Source organism: Polychytrium aggregatum, assembly GCF_025602895.1.
Source record: "Polychytrium aggregatum strain JEL109 chromosome Unknown BJ171scaffold_155, whole genome shotgun sequence".
NCBI classification, from domain to species: domain Eukaryota; kingdom Fungi; phylum Chytridiomycota; class Chytridiomycetes; order Polychytriales; genus Polychytrium; species Polychytrium aggregatum.
Genome location: NW_026516357.1, coordinates 51,844 through 70,256, shown reverse-complemented (window position 1 = coordinate 70,256; position 18,413 = coordinate 51,844). Strand labels below are relative to the sequence as shown.

The following is an 18,413-nucleotide window of genomic DNA, read 5'->3' as shown; positions in this document are numbered from 1 at the left end:
GCAGTGATGAGGATGATCGTGATGGTTTCCATTGCTTGTGTGTGTTGTTCTGTCCATTGGAAAGGAGAAAAAAATCACCATCCTGGCGGAATGAACCCTGGCAGGGCCGCTGCCTCGATCATGTGGGCAGCATGGGAGGCATCCACAAGCGCCCCGGGCATGTTGGCGTTCGGATCCCCATGCACCCTGCTGCGGAGATATTGCACCCACTCCCATTCGTCCTGCGGCTGGGAAGGAGGCAAAAAACCACCCGACCGCTGCACGGCGGAGGCGAGGCTCTTGAAGGGATCGTCCGTCATGTCCTTGACATGCAGCGGAATCGCGCTGAATGGCAGCGGTCCATGGCCATCGGAGTCGAAGGGAAACACCCAGCGACGGCTGTACATCTTCTCCCAAAAGGCATCCTGTGTTGCTACTGTGCTGTAGTCTTCCAGCACCACACAATGTGCCGCTTGGAGCCTGGTCTCATAGAGCGCACGCACAAGTGCATGGCCATCGACAATATAGGGTATTTTGCCAGGGCCAATGACGACACTGACCCGTTTGGCATTGAGGTAGTTGTAGAGCCTGTCCGCTTTCACAATCAGTGAGCGGATGGTCAGGCGCTTCAGTTCAACATCCTTGAACCCCACCGTGATCTGCGTGGGGCGGAGTCCGTCGATGGGTAGAGTGAGCAGTCGCTGTACAGGGGAGTTGCTCATGGTCGGCGTGTCCTACAAGAGGCCCAGATCATTTTTTCCATCCTGGCCGCGCAGCCCTGCTCTTTCAGCTTTCATCTCTCCTGTGTCCTTCAACCAACCATGACCACCGCTGCAACACTCGAACGCTTCCATATCGACTCGATCATTCGTCTCCTCGCACCTGCGATCCTCGACAAGTCCCTCGATGACCTCGCCCGTGAGTCCTTTCGCTTGGCAGGCCAGCACGAAGCCAGGGGTGAAGCCTTCGAAGTCCTCTACCAATGCTGCATCATCGCATGCATCCGGGCCGTCCAGGAGGACATCGTCGGCATGGGCAAGTGGATCAACAAGCTTCAGAAGAACCACATCGTCTTTGAGGACAATCTGGTGGCTCGCCACTGTCTTGGCGCTGTGCGAGTTCCTCGTCGATCACTCTCCAGCACAGATTCGATGCAAGGCACTCGAAACACACACGCTGGATTTGCCCGACAGCGATACCGAGACGGTCACGACAGCAGCTGCAAAGTTCTACATCGATGAAGACGACGATCTTGTCGACTACAGCGACGACGACGAACCCGGCAACGACAGACCCGAGGAGCAACCTAGCGACGAATCGAGCCTGTATATTGCGCAGTACATGGCATCCAGGGGCGAGGAGTGTCTCAGATCCAAGCAATACGTTGAGGCACAGGAGATGATTCTCAACGCCCTTGAAATCATCTATGGTCTCGGAAGCATCCCTACCGATCTCGAGGACTCTCTCCATCACACATTGTTCAGTGTGAGATCCAGGCTCCATGATCTCGGCGATATGAGAACCATCCTCTCGCGCAGCGAATCCCATTGAAATCATTTGTTGCCCTATTGTAGTTACCCCGTCCGCATTCTTCGCTGCCATGTTTGATTTTTTCGCGAAATTCCTTAATAAACCACTCAACCAAGACTCCGCACCAGGTCCATCTACTAACTTAGAGTCGGTTCCAGAGTCAAAGGCACAGCTCGATCCTGACAAAACCGACGCTGATATCGAGTCTTGTGATGGCTCCGAGCTCACCGACGAGGGTGATGTGAATGAAATGACATTTGCCGAGGAGATGGAGATCCTGGCAGAGTGCATCAACCAGGCAGCGACCGACTACTATCCACTCGGTGCCCTGCATGGATGCCATCGCCTTTGTCACAGAGCTGGACATGTCCAATATTCGCGATCTGGATATCCTGCACAGCATGCCCCGCGAGTTTCATGTGCTCGTGTCCCTCGATCTATCGGGAACCAGTATCTCAACCATGGATGGCTTCCCCACAAGCGTACCCGTCCTCGAGCATCTGATCATGCGCGATTGCTTATCGCTGCGTACACTAGATGGCCTGCCTCACTCACTCCCCGAGCTGAAGACTCTGGATCTGTCAGCATGCAGAAGTCTCGAGTCACTCGCTGGCCTGCCAAAGGATCTGCCTCTACTCGAATGCATTACTCTGAACAACTGCACGTCGCTACAGTCCCTCCTATTCTTCCCTCGCTGCCCAGCCCTCGAGCGTCTTTCGCTTGCACACACTGCCATCCGCGACTTTGTCGGTCTCCCACACACCCTGTCTCAGCTGAACCAGCTCGACATCACCGGATGCACACGTCTCTGGTCTATCGATGGAATAGAAAAGTCGTTCGAGGGACATATCGTCACTGTCACGAGCGAGGGTGTGCACGAGGATGTACAAGCAGCAATCCAGAGACTTTATTGCAAGCCGGTTCTCGCTCTGGACTCTGAAAGTGAGTCCAGCGAACCACAAAATGAACAGGAAAACTGGAACGATTCGTCGTCTTCGTCGGCACCATCATCGGAAGAATTGGATGACAGCGGCCATAGTGACGAAGTCGAAAAAGAGCACAAACGGATGGCTTCGAAGCACAGAAACAAAGGAAAGATTGCATCGGGTTTGGAATGCTGGGGTGACATGGAGTGAGCAGTCATATCATGGGGATTGAATGAGGGCGAGGTACTTGTCCTTTTCACTTGGGTTGGTGGCAATGGCACATTGAAGCCATTGCGTGTGAAGGCTCTGCGACTGTGCAGTACCATGTCCTCGCAGGTAGCAGAGGCTGAGGTAGCATTGCGCCGCTGGGTGTCCAGCATGTGCAGCCATTCTCAGATACTTGATGGCCTTGAAGTAGTCTCGGATTCGCGATTGCGTGTAGTAGATCTGCCCAAGAAAGGCCATGGAGTCAATATGACCCTGATCTGCTGCTTTGATCAGCATTTCGATAGAGTAGGCTCGATCCTTGTCGGTATTCGCTGTCGTGTAGGCAGAGCCAAATCGCCACTGAGCCTCGACACTCCCGAATTCAGCAGCTCTGTGGTAGAACTGGCTTGCGTTGGCGTGGCTCCTCGCCACATATTGACCTCGTTCGAAATGTAGAGCCAGACGCATCGTCGCAATGATCGACCCGGATACAGAGGCGCTTTGCAGCAGCCTCATGCCTTCGTCGAGCAAAGCAACATCCCTCGTTGGGTTTGAAAGTAGACACGCTCCAAGACAGAATTCTGCCATTTTCGATCCCATAGCGATGGCTTGGCGATAGAAGTTGATGGCTTGCTCTTCGTTTTTCTGAGTGAACGCGCCAATTTCGAAACACGCACCAACACAACACATCCCAGCACTGGTTTGGTTGCGCTTCAGTGAGACCCAGAGAGATTGGGCCTGTCGCTTCGATGGTGCTGTTCCAAATCCTTCGTTGTAGCAGTGCGCTGTGATGAATTTGCAAAGGACGTCGTCGTCTGACGCGAGGTTCATGCACTCAAAGTACATCCTTGAAAACTTGTGATGGTTTTCAAGGATCCCATCGTGTTTGTCGACAGGGACACACTGGCCAATGGTCTCGGGGCAGCATTCAGCAGTCTTGCCCCAGCGGATCAAAAAGGATATCCATTTTCTGGTACTGGGACTGAGCTCCTGCGTCCTCCAGGGCGAGTTGATGGGTGGAGCGAGTAGCCCAACCCACGTCGTGAAGGCAAGGGGTCGATCTTGTTTGTTTCCGATACCAACATATCGGATCCAGCCAAGCAAAAACGTTGCCCTGAACGACCCCGTGGAGACAAGCTTGAGGACATCGTCGACTGTGCGATCCCACTCATGGTCATCAAGAGGAATTTGCTTGAAGTTCTCCATGATGAACTCCATACACTCGTCGAGTATGGAGTCTGGTGTGTCGGGCTCGGACGGAACGCTATCCGATGAAGCCGGGGAAGGAGATCGTTCATTTTCTGGCACGGGTGGCTCCGCTTTGATGCAAGCTTCGCTGAGCGAGGGAGGAGCAACCGGTGCGTCGAGGACGGGGGTCAGTTCACCGTCTTCGCGCTCGTTGTTTGCCGGGGTCGTGGGTTCAGCAGTCGCGCCTGGTCCTTCATAAGGGGCGATATCCAAATCTTCAGTCACGTCGCTCTGGCTGTCGTCTTCGGGGTCATCGATGAGCTTCTCGGACATGCCCGGTTCCTCGGACACGTCGGGTTCCTCAGACTTCTCAGCCGGTATGCTAGGACCCGGGGGATCGACGTCATTGATGGCCGAGTCCGTGGGGGGCGGAACAGGCTCGGTTTCACCTTCCTCGTCGGCGGTGGATGCTTTGCACCTCTTCGCATCGGGCTCACTTGCTTCCTCTGGCTGCTCTTTGCGCTTCTCAGTGACGATGCGAGCAATGTCGATGGTGCGATCGATGGTTTGATCACACGCAAGACACATCTCCAGGCCAGTGTCGTTCAAGGGGACGAGATCGGGACCACCAGGGCGGCGGTGCTGGGCAAAGATCGTCCATTGTTCCTCTTGATTGTGGCAAAATTCTTTGATCTGGCCATAGACGTCAGCGGAATCGAAGGGTCGCTCGAATGCGATCGTGTGGGTGATCGTATCGTACAGGGCAGAGAGAGCGTCCCCGATTTGCATGGACTCGAGATCATCGGCATCATGCTTGCTCAGCACAGTGAGTAGGTAAGCAGTCCTGCTGACCATGAATTCCCAACCACGGTGGTTGATATACATGTCCTTCAGCACATGGAAGAGATCGATGGCAGACTTGAAGGCGCTCTGCAATGGGTGATCGACGGGGGCTTGCCCAGATAGGCGGGCAATGGCGTCGGCGGCACGGGCAATCTTGGCAATGGACATTTTGGAACAGGGGTGTGGATGGCAGGGGCAGCGAGACGGTCAATATAAGCGACCCGCTCGATGGCGGAGGGAGCGGAACATGACGGGGTTGGGCGGCGATTTCGTCAGACAGGGTGTCTCCCAGACTGGCCTGGCAGACAGGGTGTACTGGTGCAAGCAAGGAGGAAGGAGCTGCCACTGTATTCACGAGTCAACCACCCCCTACACACCACCATCGTTTCCAGCTGGGAGTTCCAAGTCATGCAGCAACCCAGACACATCATGACGCACACCCATATGAGTTTTGATCCAGCTGATCGATTTCATGGCGACCTGGTCCGCTGGCTTGAGTGCCCAACTGCACCAGATATTATCGGATATCTTCAGCGACTTGAGGAACTGGGCATCCTGCGTCTCGAACCAGTACCTGGCGCTGTAGACATCACGCTCGACTCCATAGCCGCCAAGATATGCAAAGGCAATGCAGACCGCAGCGGGGCTTCGGGTCTTGTTCGTTGATCGATCGTAGGATTGGACCAGGCAACTGACTGCATGCTGCTGGTCTTGCGTGCTTCCATTCATTTCTGCGATAGCCATACTCACACCCTTGAGGAAGTAGGCTCCCTCAAGGAGGAGCCGGTGGCGATCGCTGAACTTGCTCTGGCGTTGGAGAGCCCGCACACAGTAGTCAAAGTATTGCATGGCCTTGCGACAGCCACCGATGACACCATCTTTAAATTCGATCATGAGATCGTGGTTCATCGTTTGGATATTGTGGTATATGGCATAGAGCCCAGCCATGAACATGGCCTCGATCGGATGAGCCGCCATTTCATCCGAGCTGACGATCGCTTCAAACTCGTTGTCGATGACGTACTGCAGGTCTTGAAGAGGGTTCGTGTAGAGGTGGGTACTGAGGTCGGTGAACAGATAGGCATTCTCTCGGCAATACTGGAGCGGGCTGGTACTCCAGTCTCCCAGCCAACCAACCACAAAGGGGATGTATGCCTCGTCCTCCATATCCAGAAAGACCTGGCGGAAGAAGGCAATACTGATATCCCTCCAGGTGTCAGCAGAAAGTCCAGGAAACGACATCCAGCCCTGGGTTCGGGGTCCTCGGTCCTCGATCTTCTCAAATGGCTCGCACAGATCGACAATTCCGTAGACACGGAGGATCAGCAGATAGAAGCGGAGGGTGTCGTAGTACCACACATTTGGGGAATGCCCCTCGGTGCGACAGATGTACCAGTCGTGCTCGGGTCCAGGCACCGGGTTCAAATCGTAGAAGAGACTCAGTGTATAGCGAGCCAGGTTGACGATCGATGTTCGGTTTGTGAAGTGGTATTTGGCAAGCTGGCAAGCGACTGCGGGGATAAGCGCATATTCCTGGAGTATCCCGTCAGGCACGATTTCATGTTGAATAGTCATATCTGGGTCGGCCAGTAGTTGGCGGAAGAAGAGGTCGAGCTCTTTGGGAATGGCACTCTGATCGTACTCGGCTTGATACTTGATCAGCTCGTACTTGCAGAAGGCGCTTCCGAAATGCGCACCCTTCTTGAATGAAGCGATGGCGAGCCGTGAGTCTCGGCCATAACCACCTTCCCCATACTTGTATCGACGACCCTCGAAGTATGCAACGCTGCGCTGGAGAGCATGGAGCTTGTCAACATCGCGAGCATGCGAATACTCGGCAAAGAGGTGTCGGTAGATACGAAAGACCCGAGTAGTCACGGCGCTGAATACATCGTGCTTGGGGTAGATCCACTTGGTAGGGAACCACTGCTCGAGGGGTACACAGGACGAGCGACCCTTCTTGGTTCGATAACGGCTGTATCGCGAGTAGTAACGTTTGTAGTAGTTGATCCGGGCGCTGATCAGAGCAGCTCGAGTGGCACAATGGGGGTAGTCATCTCGCTCGAGGCGATCGTAGTCCCCTGTCCAGTCCGGTTTGAACGTTTCTTCTTGATCGTCTTCGTTGCCAGTATCATCGGCGGAATCCAAGAGATCACCGGGATGCTCGATTGCACTGATCATCTTGATGCTGCCAACGATCAGCTCGCGGCGCTGGGGAGCACCGCATTTGAACATGAATCCAGAGCGCAGAAGAGCATCTACAGTGAACTGATCACTGGAGACGTAGGCGAGGATCAGACACTGAAGCTCGGCGGGTAGTTGAGGCCAGTACAGGGAGATAAAGTCGTCTTGAGGCATGTTCGATCGATTGCAGAGAGAGGCGATGCTTCACGGCGGCAGGAAATCGGGCTGGTTTTGAGGACGATGCGAAGCCAGCATCGGGAACTGGACGTGAGCGGTGTGTCGGAAGAATGGGGGGGTCATCTGGCAGGGCGGAGATTGTGTCAGCCGGGTCATGGGGGGGCGGGGAGACAGCTTACTCAGAGAAGATTGAGAATCGAGAAGCACTCCGCTTGGTTGGGCGGGGAAAATCGTCGATGTCGTCAGCAGCGCGCTTGCTTCGACCCACAAACTCGATGAAATCCCCAGTCTGCTGGTGTCGCTTGCTGGGTCGCTGGAGATTGTCGTACTCGTCCCTGCCTCGCTTGCGCTGGTTGACATATCCAGCAAATTCACCAGTTCGGCGGGGTCGCTTGGAGATAGGTGGCTCCTCAAAACCGGGTCGCTTCCTCGGGCCTGGGATGTCATCGAATTCCCAAGGCATATGGCGTTCGCTGCTCGTACTGGCCTTCTTGATGGGATAATACATGGCCATTGTGGTATCTTCTTCGACCACTGGATACCCCCGGTCCATCCACTGCTCTGACTCGTCGTTGGTCTCTGGCTGAGGTTCGCTGTTCCTGGACCGCTTGAACCCGGGCTGTTCCACGATCGACGAAGATCGCTTTCGCAGAGGGGGGAGAGGAGCGACTTCCCATTTCATTGGTTCATCATAGCTGGTACTGAAGCTACTGTCGCCGCTGGAAGAGTCCATGCCAATATCGACACTGTCGTTGATGTCGTCGCTGGACGTGGTTGTGGTGGCGGGGTCGTTGCTATATCGCCTGTGGAAACTCATCGTTGCTGGTGGATGCACACAGAAAAAATCAAATGTGTGGGACCAAGGGCACTGGCTACTGCATGGACTGAGGGGTATATTGAACAAAAACTGCATTCAAGCGTCGTCGTCACTGCTACTGCCAGCTGAAATACCATCGAACAATGCCAACAAATCAGCATCACCATCGTTTTGGACTGCTTGGGTGAGGGGCTTGAAGACACCACGCTGAGTATCCATGGCCTTGCGTTCGAGCCGCTTTTTTTGTGCAGCGGATGCCTTGAGCCTCTTGTGGAGACTTTCGAGCATCTTGACGATGTCCTTGATGGCGAGGCGCTTTTGGGGCTCATGTTGGAGGCATTTGGTCAACATGGCCCCGAGGGAGGGCGGGGCGTCTCGATGGATGGTAGCAGTCCTACCTTGAGCGAAAAAATTGCGACGCTCTTCATAGACATCTTTACCAGGGGATTCTTCGCCCCAGACATTACCCATGTCTGCGAGGATTTCACAGGCGCAGACAGCAAAGGCAAAGACGTCTGTGCTTCTGTTGGGCTGGACAGGATGATTGGCGTGAACTTGCTCGGGGGCCATATAGAAAGCAGTGCCATATCGACCATGCACAGCTGGAAGCGGGAGCCCTTTGACGCTGCTCACATTGGGGGGGAAGCTGAGCGAAGAGGCAAAATCACAGAGGTGGAGGTGGAGGCGAGAGTCGACCAGGATATGGTCGGGTTTCAAGTCACCATGGACGACTCGCTTTTCGTGGAGATAGCGCAGGCCAGTAGCTATCTCCTTCATCCAGAGAACTTTGGTTTCCATGGAGACTGGGGGTTTCTTTCGGATATAGGTAGAGAGGTTGCCTTTTGGTTGGAAGGGACTCAGGGCAACCCAGAACCCGTCGTCGAGACGGGAGATGCCGAGAAGGGGGAGGATGTTGAAGTGGTGGAGGCTGGACCAAGTACCAACGTCCCAGAGGAAGTGGAGTGGATATTCTCCAGAATCCTCATCAGGAAGGCGGCGATATTTCTTGACGACAACAATCTTACGATCGAAGAAAGCCAAGCGAACCTGAATGTTGTCCCTCATCATGAGGAAGTTCTGAAGTGGTTCGACGGACACGATATCACTTGGGTCGACGACTCGACAACCACGAGCGACGATATCGTCAAAGGTAGACGCTTCACAAGCCATTTATGAGCGGTGGCGAAGGGATGGAACGACGGGGAGATGACGGGGAAAGCGGGCGCTCTCGGTGGCTGCAAGGCTTGGGGGGCAGGCGAGAACGACCACCTCGGACAGAGGAAAGCGTTTCATGGCACATGGTCACGTGGTGACCACCGCTCGAATCCGGAGCAGCTCGGGCATTCCCGGGTGGGTGAGTGGATGGGTGGATGGTGATTCCCTCTTGGTTTGGGTTGCTCCTTCGTTCTGCTCTTCACCAGTCCCAGCCATGCTGACCACCACCAAGGTCTATGGCACCCGCGAACATCCCGATGTTGCCTCGACACTCAACAACATAGGCCTGGTGGCAAGTGACCAAGGACGCCTGGGCGATGCACTTGCCTTGTACCAAGAGGCATTGGCGATTTGGACCAATATATTCAGTGACCCCAAACACCCCCATATCCAAATGGTCATGAGAAACATCGCACTTGTCGAAGAGCAAATCCCTTCCAGGCGCGAGAAATCTCATCCTACCCCAGCTCCAGAGCCCTCCTCCAAGATATCCAGCGACTTCATTCGCAAGAAAAAGAAGTGCCTCGTCATGTAGTATCACTCGATACCACCAGTGTTTGCAATATTGAATATTTTGTCAATATACACACACACATTTTTCCAATGACTGGATTCTGGGTGACGCGCAGCAAATGGCCACACTGAGGCTGGCCATGACGCGGAATCATGAATTTCATTCATTTCTAATTTCATGGCACCTGAGTCGACAAGCCACGCTGAACGTCCGCTGTCTCTTCATGGCCGCCCTCGGCATCCGCTCCCCGCTCCCCATCACCCCCCACCAGCATTTTTCCTCAAAAAAACGAACCCATCCCGCTACCAACTAGCGCCGCCAAAATGTCTCGACGTACACGAAGCCACAGCACTCAGGCCAGACAACTCAAGTCGATGCTCAAATGCAAGTTTTTCGACGCCGACCATTTGACCATCAACCGAGAGGAGGATGGCCTCCTCAAAACGTCGGACTTCACCGAGATCAGAAGCGGACGGCTCAACGACGGTGTCATAAATACGGAGGTCGCCATCAAAATGCTTCGAAAGCCACAAGGTTCCGACCACGACCCGATTGTCGAACTTGGATGGGAAGCCGGTGTCTGGGAGCTCCTCAGCCACAAACGGATCCTCCGGCTGATCGGCGTATCGATCGGATACGACATCGCTCCTGCGATGATTTCCCCTTTTCAACCCCACCTCGATTTGGAACGGTATATCGAAGGGCACCCAGAAACAGCAAAGCCAACCAAGGTCCGCTGGATGAAGGAAATTGCAGAAGGCCTCGAATATCTCCACAGCAAAAACGTCATCTACGTGGATGTCAAGCCCAACAATACCTTGGTGTCGGCCGATTTGTCGATCCTCCTCACGGACTTTGGATGTTCGTTCAAGCTCCATGGGACCAAGACCGGATATGAAGAGCTCAGTCTCGACAGGGGTCAGCAGCCATATGGTACCTATTACTATATGGCCCCTGAACGAGTAAGAGCTATCGGACCGATCCGCCCCAACAAATCCACGGACGTATATTCGTTTGGCATAACATGCTGCGATATACTGATCAACTGCGAAAATGTCTGGCCTCGAGAAATCGTCGAACTCAAGGATATTCAAGACATTTACAAAACTGGGGCGACTATTGAAATTCGGGAAGTCAACATTCCTGGTCTCGAGGAGGTTCTCGAAGGCTGCCTCCGGAAGAAAGCAAGCAAGCGTCCCAAGGCCGCCGAACTTATCCCAGAGTTCACTCGTATCTTGGAATCGTTCGAACGGACATCGCCATCGGATTCAAGCGTCTCATCGGTCAGCGTTTCGGGCGAAAATGAACAACCCGTTGAAGATCATTCGGAGTCATCAGGTATGTCCACACGCCCATTTGCCACTCGTAAATGATTCGTGACTAATATTTGTACCGCCCGCAATAGATTCCCAAAACCAGTTGACTCCGGCTGAAGCCATTGAAGCCCTCAAGGACGATGGTGTCTCTCGTTTTCTTGTCCTTTCGATGGACTTGGAAATGGAGGCTTCGGATTGGAATGAAGTGTTCACCTTCATCGCTCAAAAAATCGATGATTGTGAAGACCAATCCACCGAGCGCGATGGCTTTGTTTTCGCACTTGGCTGGCTTCACCTTCTTGGATTCGGCACACCCCAAAATTCGGAAAGGGCATTCGAGTTATGGGGTCAACTAGCCGATTCCGAAACTTCGACAAACACAGTCGGTTCGTTCAAGGACGTCGCTGTATTTTTGAAACGTTGGTGCTTGGTCTGTGGACTCGGGACCGAGGTCAACTGTGACGATGCTTATCGTCTGGAGAATACCACCAACCAGCCACCACGAGGCCAAGGCAATCAACCACAAGTCGATTTATTCGGATGGTGTCAAGTCGGCTCCAGGACCCATTGGTTTAGCGATTTCATTTGGGGTCAATGCCTTCTTCTTGGAATCGGAACCACGGTCCATTTACCTATGGCCTTGCGACGTTTTGAAGCGCTGGCCGCCAAGAACCCTCAAAACAGCACCGTTCTCTGTCAGCTCGGCGAGTGCTACTACCACGGCCATGGAATCGATAAAGATTTTAAATTGGCAATGAACAAGTTCATCGAGGCCACCGAATGCGACGATCCGAGTGTCAAGACTGGACAACGGGGCAAGCAGGGAAGTGCGCAAGAGTCCTAATACAAGACTCGAACGTAGGGAGAGGAGCGGGGACTGGACTGGGACACAGAGTGTCAAGTGTAAAGCCAAAGTTTTATTCTAGATCCAAGGCTTAGGATACTAAAAATACAAAGTGGCAAGACGAAGGCAAAGGACAGAGGCTGGTCGGAGGGCTATTTATGCGAGCGCCAAGGATCGACGCTGCAGAGCGAGGGGGCAGGAGCGAAGCAGCGGCGGGGAGGGCGAAGCAGCGAGCGAAGCAGGTGGCGGCCGTGACTCGGGATCCGTGAGTCAGCGGGCGTCAGTGGCGGCGGCATGGCGGCGCCAAGGCGTCAGGCGGCGTCGAGGCGGCGTTGTGGGCGTAACCCATGACCAACAGCAAGGAAACGGGAACGGAACACAGACAGCGCGCGTGCTGGCGGGAAGACAACAAGGCAGCACAGCGCGGGAAACAAACAAACAGAAGGAAGGGAAAGCGCTAAGGCAGGCAAACAGAAAGGAAAGGGCAAGGGTAAAGGAAGGAAGAGGGCAAAGGCAGAGGGTGTTCATGACACTACCCCCCTCTCAAGGCCCGAGCTCCGAGAGGGCCAGGCTTCGAGGGATGAGAGGAGTGGTAGGCAGTGACAGGCTCCGGACAATGTGCAAGATTGCTGGCGGGCTCCCAGGTGCAGTCCATCACCGTGTAGCCACGCCAGTGCACAAGATACTGGAGCTTACCTCGGAACAGCCTGGAGTCCAGGATCTGTTCGACTTCCCATTCGTCGTGGCCGTCGACTTGGATGGGTGGAGGGGGCGGGATGATTCGACCTGGGATCTTGTCATCGGCGGCGGGTTCGAGCAGGGAGACGTGGAACACCGGATGGATGCGCATGGACGAGGGCAAGTCCAACTTGAAAGCGCGGGAACCGACTTGAGCGACGATCTTGAACGGCCCAAGCTTGGTGTGGTCGAGCTTGGCCGTGGGTCGCTGGGTCTTGATGTTCTTGGCGGAGAGCCAGACTCGGTCTCCAACCTTGAACGGAGGGGAAGGGGAGTGGCCGGGGTCGTAGAACTTGGCTTGGGAGTCCTGGGCAAGGGCGATGTTGAACTTGAGTTCATCGTGGAGGGAGTGAATGGCTCGGGCTTGATCGTCGGCGACGGAGGCATTCTTGGTGGTGCGGGGAAGGGCGACGGAAAAACGAGGGTGGTAGCCGGTGTAGGCAAAGAAGGGGGAGCAGCCGAGGGTTGCTTGAGAGGTGTTGTTGTAGGTGAACTCGGCGTGAGGGAGAAGCTGGGCCCAGTCGTCTTGCTGGAAGTTGATGAAGCAGCGGAGGTACTGCTCGAGGATGGCGTTGACCCGCTCGGTCTGGCCGTCGGTCTGCGGATGGAAGGCAGTCGACATCTTGTGCTTGATCTTGAGGCGGGTCAGGACGGCTTGGAAGAACTTGGAGGCAAAGGTAGATCCTCGGTCTGAGACGATATCGTCTGGAAGACCGTGCTTGGTGAAGACGTGCTCGACAAACATCCGAGCAGTGTCTTCGGCGTTGGCCTCGTTGCTTGACGGGACGAAGTGGGCCATCTTGGTGAATCGGTCGACAAACACACAGATGGCTGTGTGTCCAGAGGACTCGGGAAGCTGGGTGATGAAGTCGACGGAGACAGAAGACCAAGGGCGATCGGGAACAGGGAGCGAGGCAAGGAGTCCGTAGGGCTTGTGACGGGAGTGCTTGTTCCGCTGGCAGGTGTCGCATCCGGAGACATACTCCTTGATGTAGCGACGCATGGTCGGCCAGTGGAAGGTCCGGGAGACGAGCTCAAAGGTCTTGGCGACGCCGAAGTGGCCGGCAGTCGGCGAGTCGTGGCACTCGACGAGAATCTTGCGCTTGAGCTCGGGGACATCGGGGACGCAGACGAGACCTTCACAGAGCAGAAGGTCGTTGTCGACGGAGTAGCCGGGACAGGAGGCAGGGTTCTTGAGGACTTGGGACAGGATCGGACCAAAGGTAGAGTCCTTCTTGAGGCTTGACTTGATGAGGGCGGCGATATCCTCGGACTCGGGGGCAACGGGAACGGCTCGGAGGGCGGAAACGAAGAGTTTTGGTGGCAGCAGGGTCTGGGTGTTCGGGGAGCTACGGGAGTCACCCCCCTCCTTAGGGAACTTGTCCTTGCGGGAGAGGGCGTCGGCGGCATTGTTGAGGGTTCCGGGTCGATACCTGATGACGAAGTTGTAGTCGCCAAGGATCTCGGACCAACGGACTTGGCGACGGCTGAGGTTGCGGGAGGTCTGGAAGTATTCGAGGTTCTTGTGGTCGGTGACGACCTCGGTGGCTTGGGAGGAGAACTCGAGGTAGTGTCTCCATTGCTTGAAGGCTGCGACGATGGCGAGAAGTTCCTTATCATAGATTTGATAATTCATTTCTGCATCGAGCAGCTTCCGGGAGTAGAAGGCGACGGGGTGGAGGAGGCCTTCGTCGTCGCGCTGACTGAGAACAGCCCCAAGAGCATAGTCAGATGCGTCGGCTTCGATGACGCACTGACGCTCGGGGTCGAAGTGGCGGAGGACAGGACCGGTGCTCAGGCATTCCTTAAGCTTCAGGAATGACGTTTGAGCCGAGGGAGACCAGGAGAACTTGATGTCCTTCTTCAGGAGGTCCGTCAGCGGGGTGGCGATCTTGGAGTAGTCCTTGACGAACCGGCGGTAGAAGTTCGCCAGGCCGAGGAAGACTTGGATGTCGTGGGCAGATCGGGGGATCTCCCACTCCTGGATGGCCTTGACCTTGTCGGGATCCATGGAGATTCCATCGGGCGAGATGATGAACCCGAGGAAGGCGACGGAGGACTGGTCGAACTCACACTTTTCAAGCTTGAGTGAGAGTCCGGCGTCTTGGAGCTTGGTCAGGACTTTCTTGACATGAGCCTCGTGCTCGGCAGGATCGGAGGAGTAGATGAGGATGTCGTCCAGGTAGACGACCACGAACTGGTCAAGGTATTCTCGGAGGACATCGTTGACGAAGGCTTGGAACGAGGCAGGAGCGTTGGTCAAGCCGAACGGCATGACGTTGTACTCGAAATGGCCGTAGCGGCAGCGGAAGGCCGTCTTCCACTCTTCACCTTCAGCGATGCGCAAGAGGTTGTATGCGCCTCGCATGTCGAGCTTGGTGAAGATCTTGGCCTTACCGAGGTTGTCGAACGTCTCGGCAATCAGAGGAAGGGGACAGCGGTTCGGCACGGTGATCTTGTTCAGGGCCCGGTAGTCGACGCAGAGACGGAGGGAGCCATCCTTCTTCTTGACGAACAGGACTGGGGCACCGGCAGGGGACTCGGAACGGCGGATGAAACCCTTGGACAAGTTCTCTTGGATGTAGGTGTGGAGGGCGTCCATCTCCGGCTTGGAGAGGTTGTAGACGGGCCCAAACGACGGAGACGCACCTTCGACCAACGGGATCGTGTGGTCGTAAGGGCGGTGCTGGGGGAGCTTGTCGGCCTCGGACTTGGAAAACACCTTGGCAAAGGACGAGTACTTGGAGGGGACAGAGGGCTCGGCCTTGGGCTTGGCTCCAGCGTCGACGGAGCAGAGGGACAGGACTCGGGCAGCATCCAAGAGGAACACTTCCAGGCCTTCCTTCTGGACGGCGTGCTGGAAGGGGATGCTGCCGATCAGGCTGACGCTGGGTAGGGACTGGGTCTTGGTCTTGGGGACGGCAGGAGGCAAGGCAGGACTGGGCTTGGGCACGGCAGGAGGCAAGGCAGGGAGGATCTCGGGCACGGCTGGGGACTTGGCTGGGGACTCGGCAGGAACAATCTTGGACTCGGGCAGGGACACGGCAGGCTCGGCGGGGACCTCAGCAGGGGACTCGGCAGGGCTGGACCTAGAGGACTGTGGCTCGGGAGAGAACGGGGAGGCCAAACTGTGGATAGAGGTGCAAGGCAAGAAAATAGAGTCATGGTGCCAGTCAAAGTAGGGTTTGTGTTTCTTGATCCAATCCATACCCAAGATGATCGGGTATGAAGCCAAGGGAATCAGCGCGAACGAGATTTGTTCATAGTGGCTGATGCCTGTGATCATAGAAACACAAACTCCAAGACTAGACTCCATCGAAGAGCCATCGGCAAGAGTGATGACGAAAGAAGTTTCAAAGGTGGGGAGAGCGTGGGTTGCGGCGAATCCAGTGTCCATAAACGAAGTAACCGCGCCGGTATCGATCATGGCGGTTGCCCGTATGGACTCTGGACCGCACAGCAGAGTCACAGCGAGGGAGGGCTGACGTTGGATGTCAGGCTCGGGAGGCGAAGACGAAGAAGCAAGAGCGGTGGAAACGGTGGCAATGGTGACGGGGGCAAGATGGCAAAAGGCAGAAGAGTGATTTACCGTGGAGACATTTACAGGAGGAAGATTTATGACATGATTGACGCCTAGGAAAGCTCCTCCGACCTTTTCTAGGCAGAGAAGTTTTCCTGGTCGTCAAGTTTATTCACATCAACGACAGCCAAAGAAGCATCGATGGCAGCCAAGCGGGAGGAGGTCTTATTGGGGCAGCGAAGGGCAATGTGCCCTTCCTGCTTGCAATAAAAGCAGCGGTTGGCAGCACGGAGGGCGGCCTTGTCCTCGGCGGTCAGCCTGCGAGCGGAAGCCTGGCTGAGGTCCATGGGCTGCGGAACGTTGAAGGCTTGAGCGGGGCGAGGAGGAGGAGCAGAAGCGAAGGGACGAGGAGCCGGACGGAAAGGGAGAGGAGCCGGACGAGCAGGAGCAGGAGCAGGAGCGGAGCGGTGGTTGGGACGGCGGGAACGTTGGTCCTCCTGGCGGTTGTCGATGGCGATCGCCGCTTGCATAAGATCTTCGAGGTTGTCGAAGGAGCGGCGGGAGAGTTCATCTTGGACCGAGGGCTTGAGTCCACTCTCGAAGTGGAACATGAGAGGGTCTTGGGACCAAGTGACGAGGTGGACGGCTTGGCGGCGGTACTCGGCGGCATAGGCGGCGGCGGAGGTGACTTGGTAAAGCCTGACCATCTCGCGAGCAGCGGCGATGGTGGGCTGAACCTGGCCAAAGGCAGCACGGAGCCACTCGGAAAAACCGGCAAAGTCACGGATGGCAGGGGGGGAGCACTCGGGGTCTCTCTCCAACTGATCGATGTACGGCTGCATGTAGTCTGCAGCAGTACCATCGAGATAGGATAAGGCGTAAAACACCTTATCCCTTTCAGTCTGGAAGAGGGGAGGGTTGGACACGAAGGCCAGTCTGCAATGCGAGAGGAAGGCATTGCAGCGGCTCGGGTCCTTACCAGAGAAGCGGTCGGGAGGACCTATCTGCCTGGTGGCAGAGTTGCGACCAGCAGGGTTGTCCTCGGGGTCTTGGGCAGGATCATCGACGTCGTCAGGAACGCCGAAGTAGGGGCGACCTGCACGACGGATCGGAGCGGGAGCGGGAGCAGGAGGAGGTAGCTGGGCCTGGTAGCTGCGGAGGGCCTCCTGGACACTGGCGGCGACAACTTGGCGGACATCCTCTTCACGGCGAGCCAGGACCTGGTCCATACGATCGGTGATGCGGTTGAGCGCATCATCCTGATCGTGGAGGAACTTGGAAAAGTCCTGGAGAGAACGGGCGTTCTCGGCGGACTGGATAATGACCGCACGGATGGCCTGGAGCTCGGGCTCGGAAAGGCCCGAAGGGGAAGCCATTGGTAAAAGATATAGCGAAGGGAACGGGGGCAAAGGCAGGGCAAGTGGGGGGTTGTTGAAGGTCTTGCCAAGTGTCAAGACTGGACAACGGGGCAAGCAGGGAAGTGCGCAAGAGTCCTAATACAAGACTCGAACGTAGGGAGAGGAGCGGGGACTGGACTGGGACACAGAGTGTCAAGGGTAAAGCCAAAGTTTTATTCTAGATCCAAGGCTTAGGATACTAAAAATACAAAGTGGCAAGACGAAGGCAAAGGACAGAGGCTGGTCGGAGGGCTATTTATGCGAGCGCCAAGGATCGACGCTGCAGAGCGAGGGGGCAGGAGCGAAGCAGCGGCGGGGAGGGCGAAGCAGCGAGCGAAGCAGGTGGCGGCCGTGACTCGGGATCCGTGAGTCAGCGGGCGTCAGTGGCGGCGGCATGGCGGCGCCAAGGCGTCAGGCGGCGTCGAGGCGGCGTTGTGGGCGTAACCCATGACCAACAGCAAGGAAACGGGAACGGAACACAGACAGCGCGCGTGCTGGCGGGAAGACAACAAGGCAGCACAGCGCGGGAAACAAACAAACAGAAGGAAGGGAAAGCGCTAAGGCAGGCAAACAGAAAGGAAAGGGCAAGGGTAAAGGAAGGAAGAGGGCAAAGGCAGAGGGTGTTCATGACACCGAGTGCCAAGGCGAAATTCTGGATCGGACAGTGCCATGAACGCGGACATGGTACTGAACAAAACTCCACTCGGGCTCGTACAATTTTTGCGTCAAGACTTGCAATGAAATATCCACCAAGCCGCGATAAGCTCACCACCACAACTCCGACGGAATCCGGCAGTAGCAACCAATCCGAAAGCAAGAGGCGGAAGGTTCGCTGAAAGTGACAAGTCAATGATCTCACCACTCAAACCCCCTGTCCCTCCAGGCGCTGTGTGTCTGTGATATTTCTGTACGTTCAAACAAATTCCTTTTCTTTCCAGTGTTATGTGTACGCCTGGAAGTTACAGGCAAACTAACAAAAACGGGACACCCAGGTTTTTTTTGACCATTGATCGAATAT

General features: G+C 55.6%; 5 protein-coding genes across 5 annotated transcripts; 1 reads left to right on the top strand and 4 right to left on the bottom strand.

The window, feature by feature from the left end:
- Positions 1–41: 41 nt before the first annotated feature.
- Positions 42–763, bottom strand: BJ171DRAFT_616570 (ParB/Sulfiredoxin). Its single transcript, XM_053115359.1, has one exon. The coding sequence runs from the start codon at positions 699–701 to the stop codon at positions 75–77; it is 627 nt and encodes a 208-aa protein (XP_052961604.1). The 5' UTR covers positions 702–763; the 3' UTR covers positions 42–74.
- A 1,637-nt stretch (positions 764–2,400) lies between these two features.
- Positions 2,401–5,046, bottom strand: BJ171DRAFT_543459 (uncharacterized protein). The gene is made up of 2 exons (XM_053112989.1): positions 4,361–5,046; positions 2,401–4,207 (listed from the first exon to the last, which is right to left on the bottom strand). Exons 1-2 carry the CDS (start codon positions 4,839–4,841, stop codon positions 2,655–2,657), a joined length of 2,034 nt encoding a protein of 677 aa, XP_052961603.1. The 5' UTR covers positions 4,842–5,046; the 3' UTR covers positions 2,401–2,654.
- BJ171DRAFT_543455 (uncharacterized protein) lies at positions 4,967–6,973 on the bottom strand. Its single transcript, XM_053112988.1, has one exon. It carries the CDS (start codon positions 6,906–6,908, stop codon positions 5,043–5,045), a length of 1,866 nt encoding a protein of 621 aa, XP_052961602.1. The 5' UTR covers positions 6,909–6,973; the 3' UTR covers positions 4,967–5,042.
- A 934-nt stretch (positions 6,974–7,907) lies between these two features.
- Positions 7,908–9,144, bottom strand: BJ171DRAFT_543452 (kinase-like domain-containing protein). Its single transcript, XM_053112987.1, has one exon. The coding sequence runs from the start codon at positions 9,019–9,021 to the stop codon at positions 7,948–7,950; it is 1,074 nt and encodes a 357-aa protein (XP_052961601.1). The 5' UTR covers positions 9,022–9,144; the 3' UTR covers positions 7,908–7,947.
- Positions 9,145–9,848: 704 nt separating this feature from the next.
- On the top strand, positions 9,849–11,767 carry BJ171DRAFT_543449 (kinase-like domain-containing protein). The gene is made up of 2 exons (XM_053112986.1): positions 9,849–10,918; positions 10,986–11,767. Exons 1-2 carry the CDS (start codon positions 9,904–9,906, stop codon positions 11,738–11,740), a joined length of 1,770 nt encoding a protein of 589 aa, XP_052961600.1. The 5' UTR covers positions 9,849–9,903; the 3' UTR covers positions 11,741–11,767.
- Positions 11,768–18,413: the final 6,646 nt, after the last annotated feature.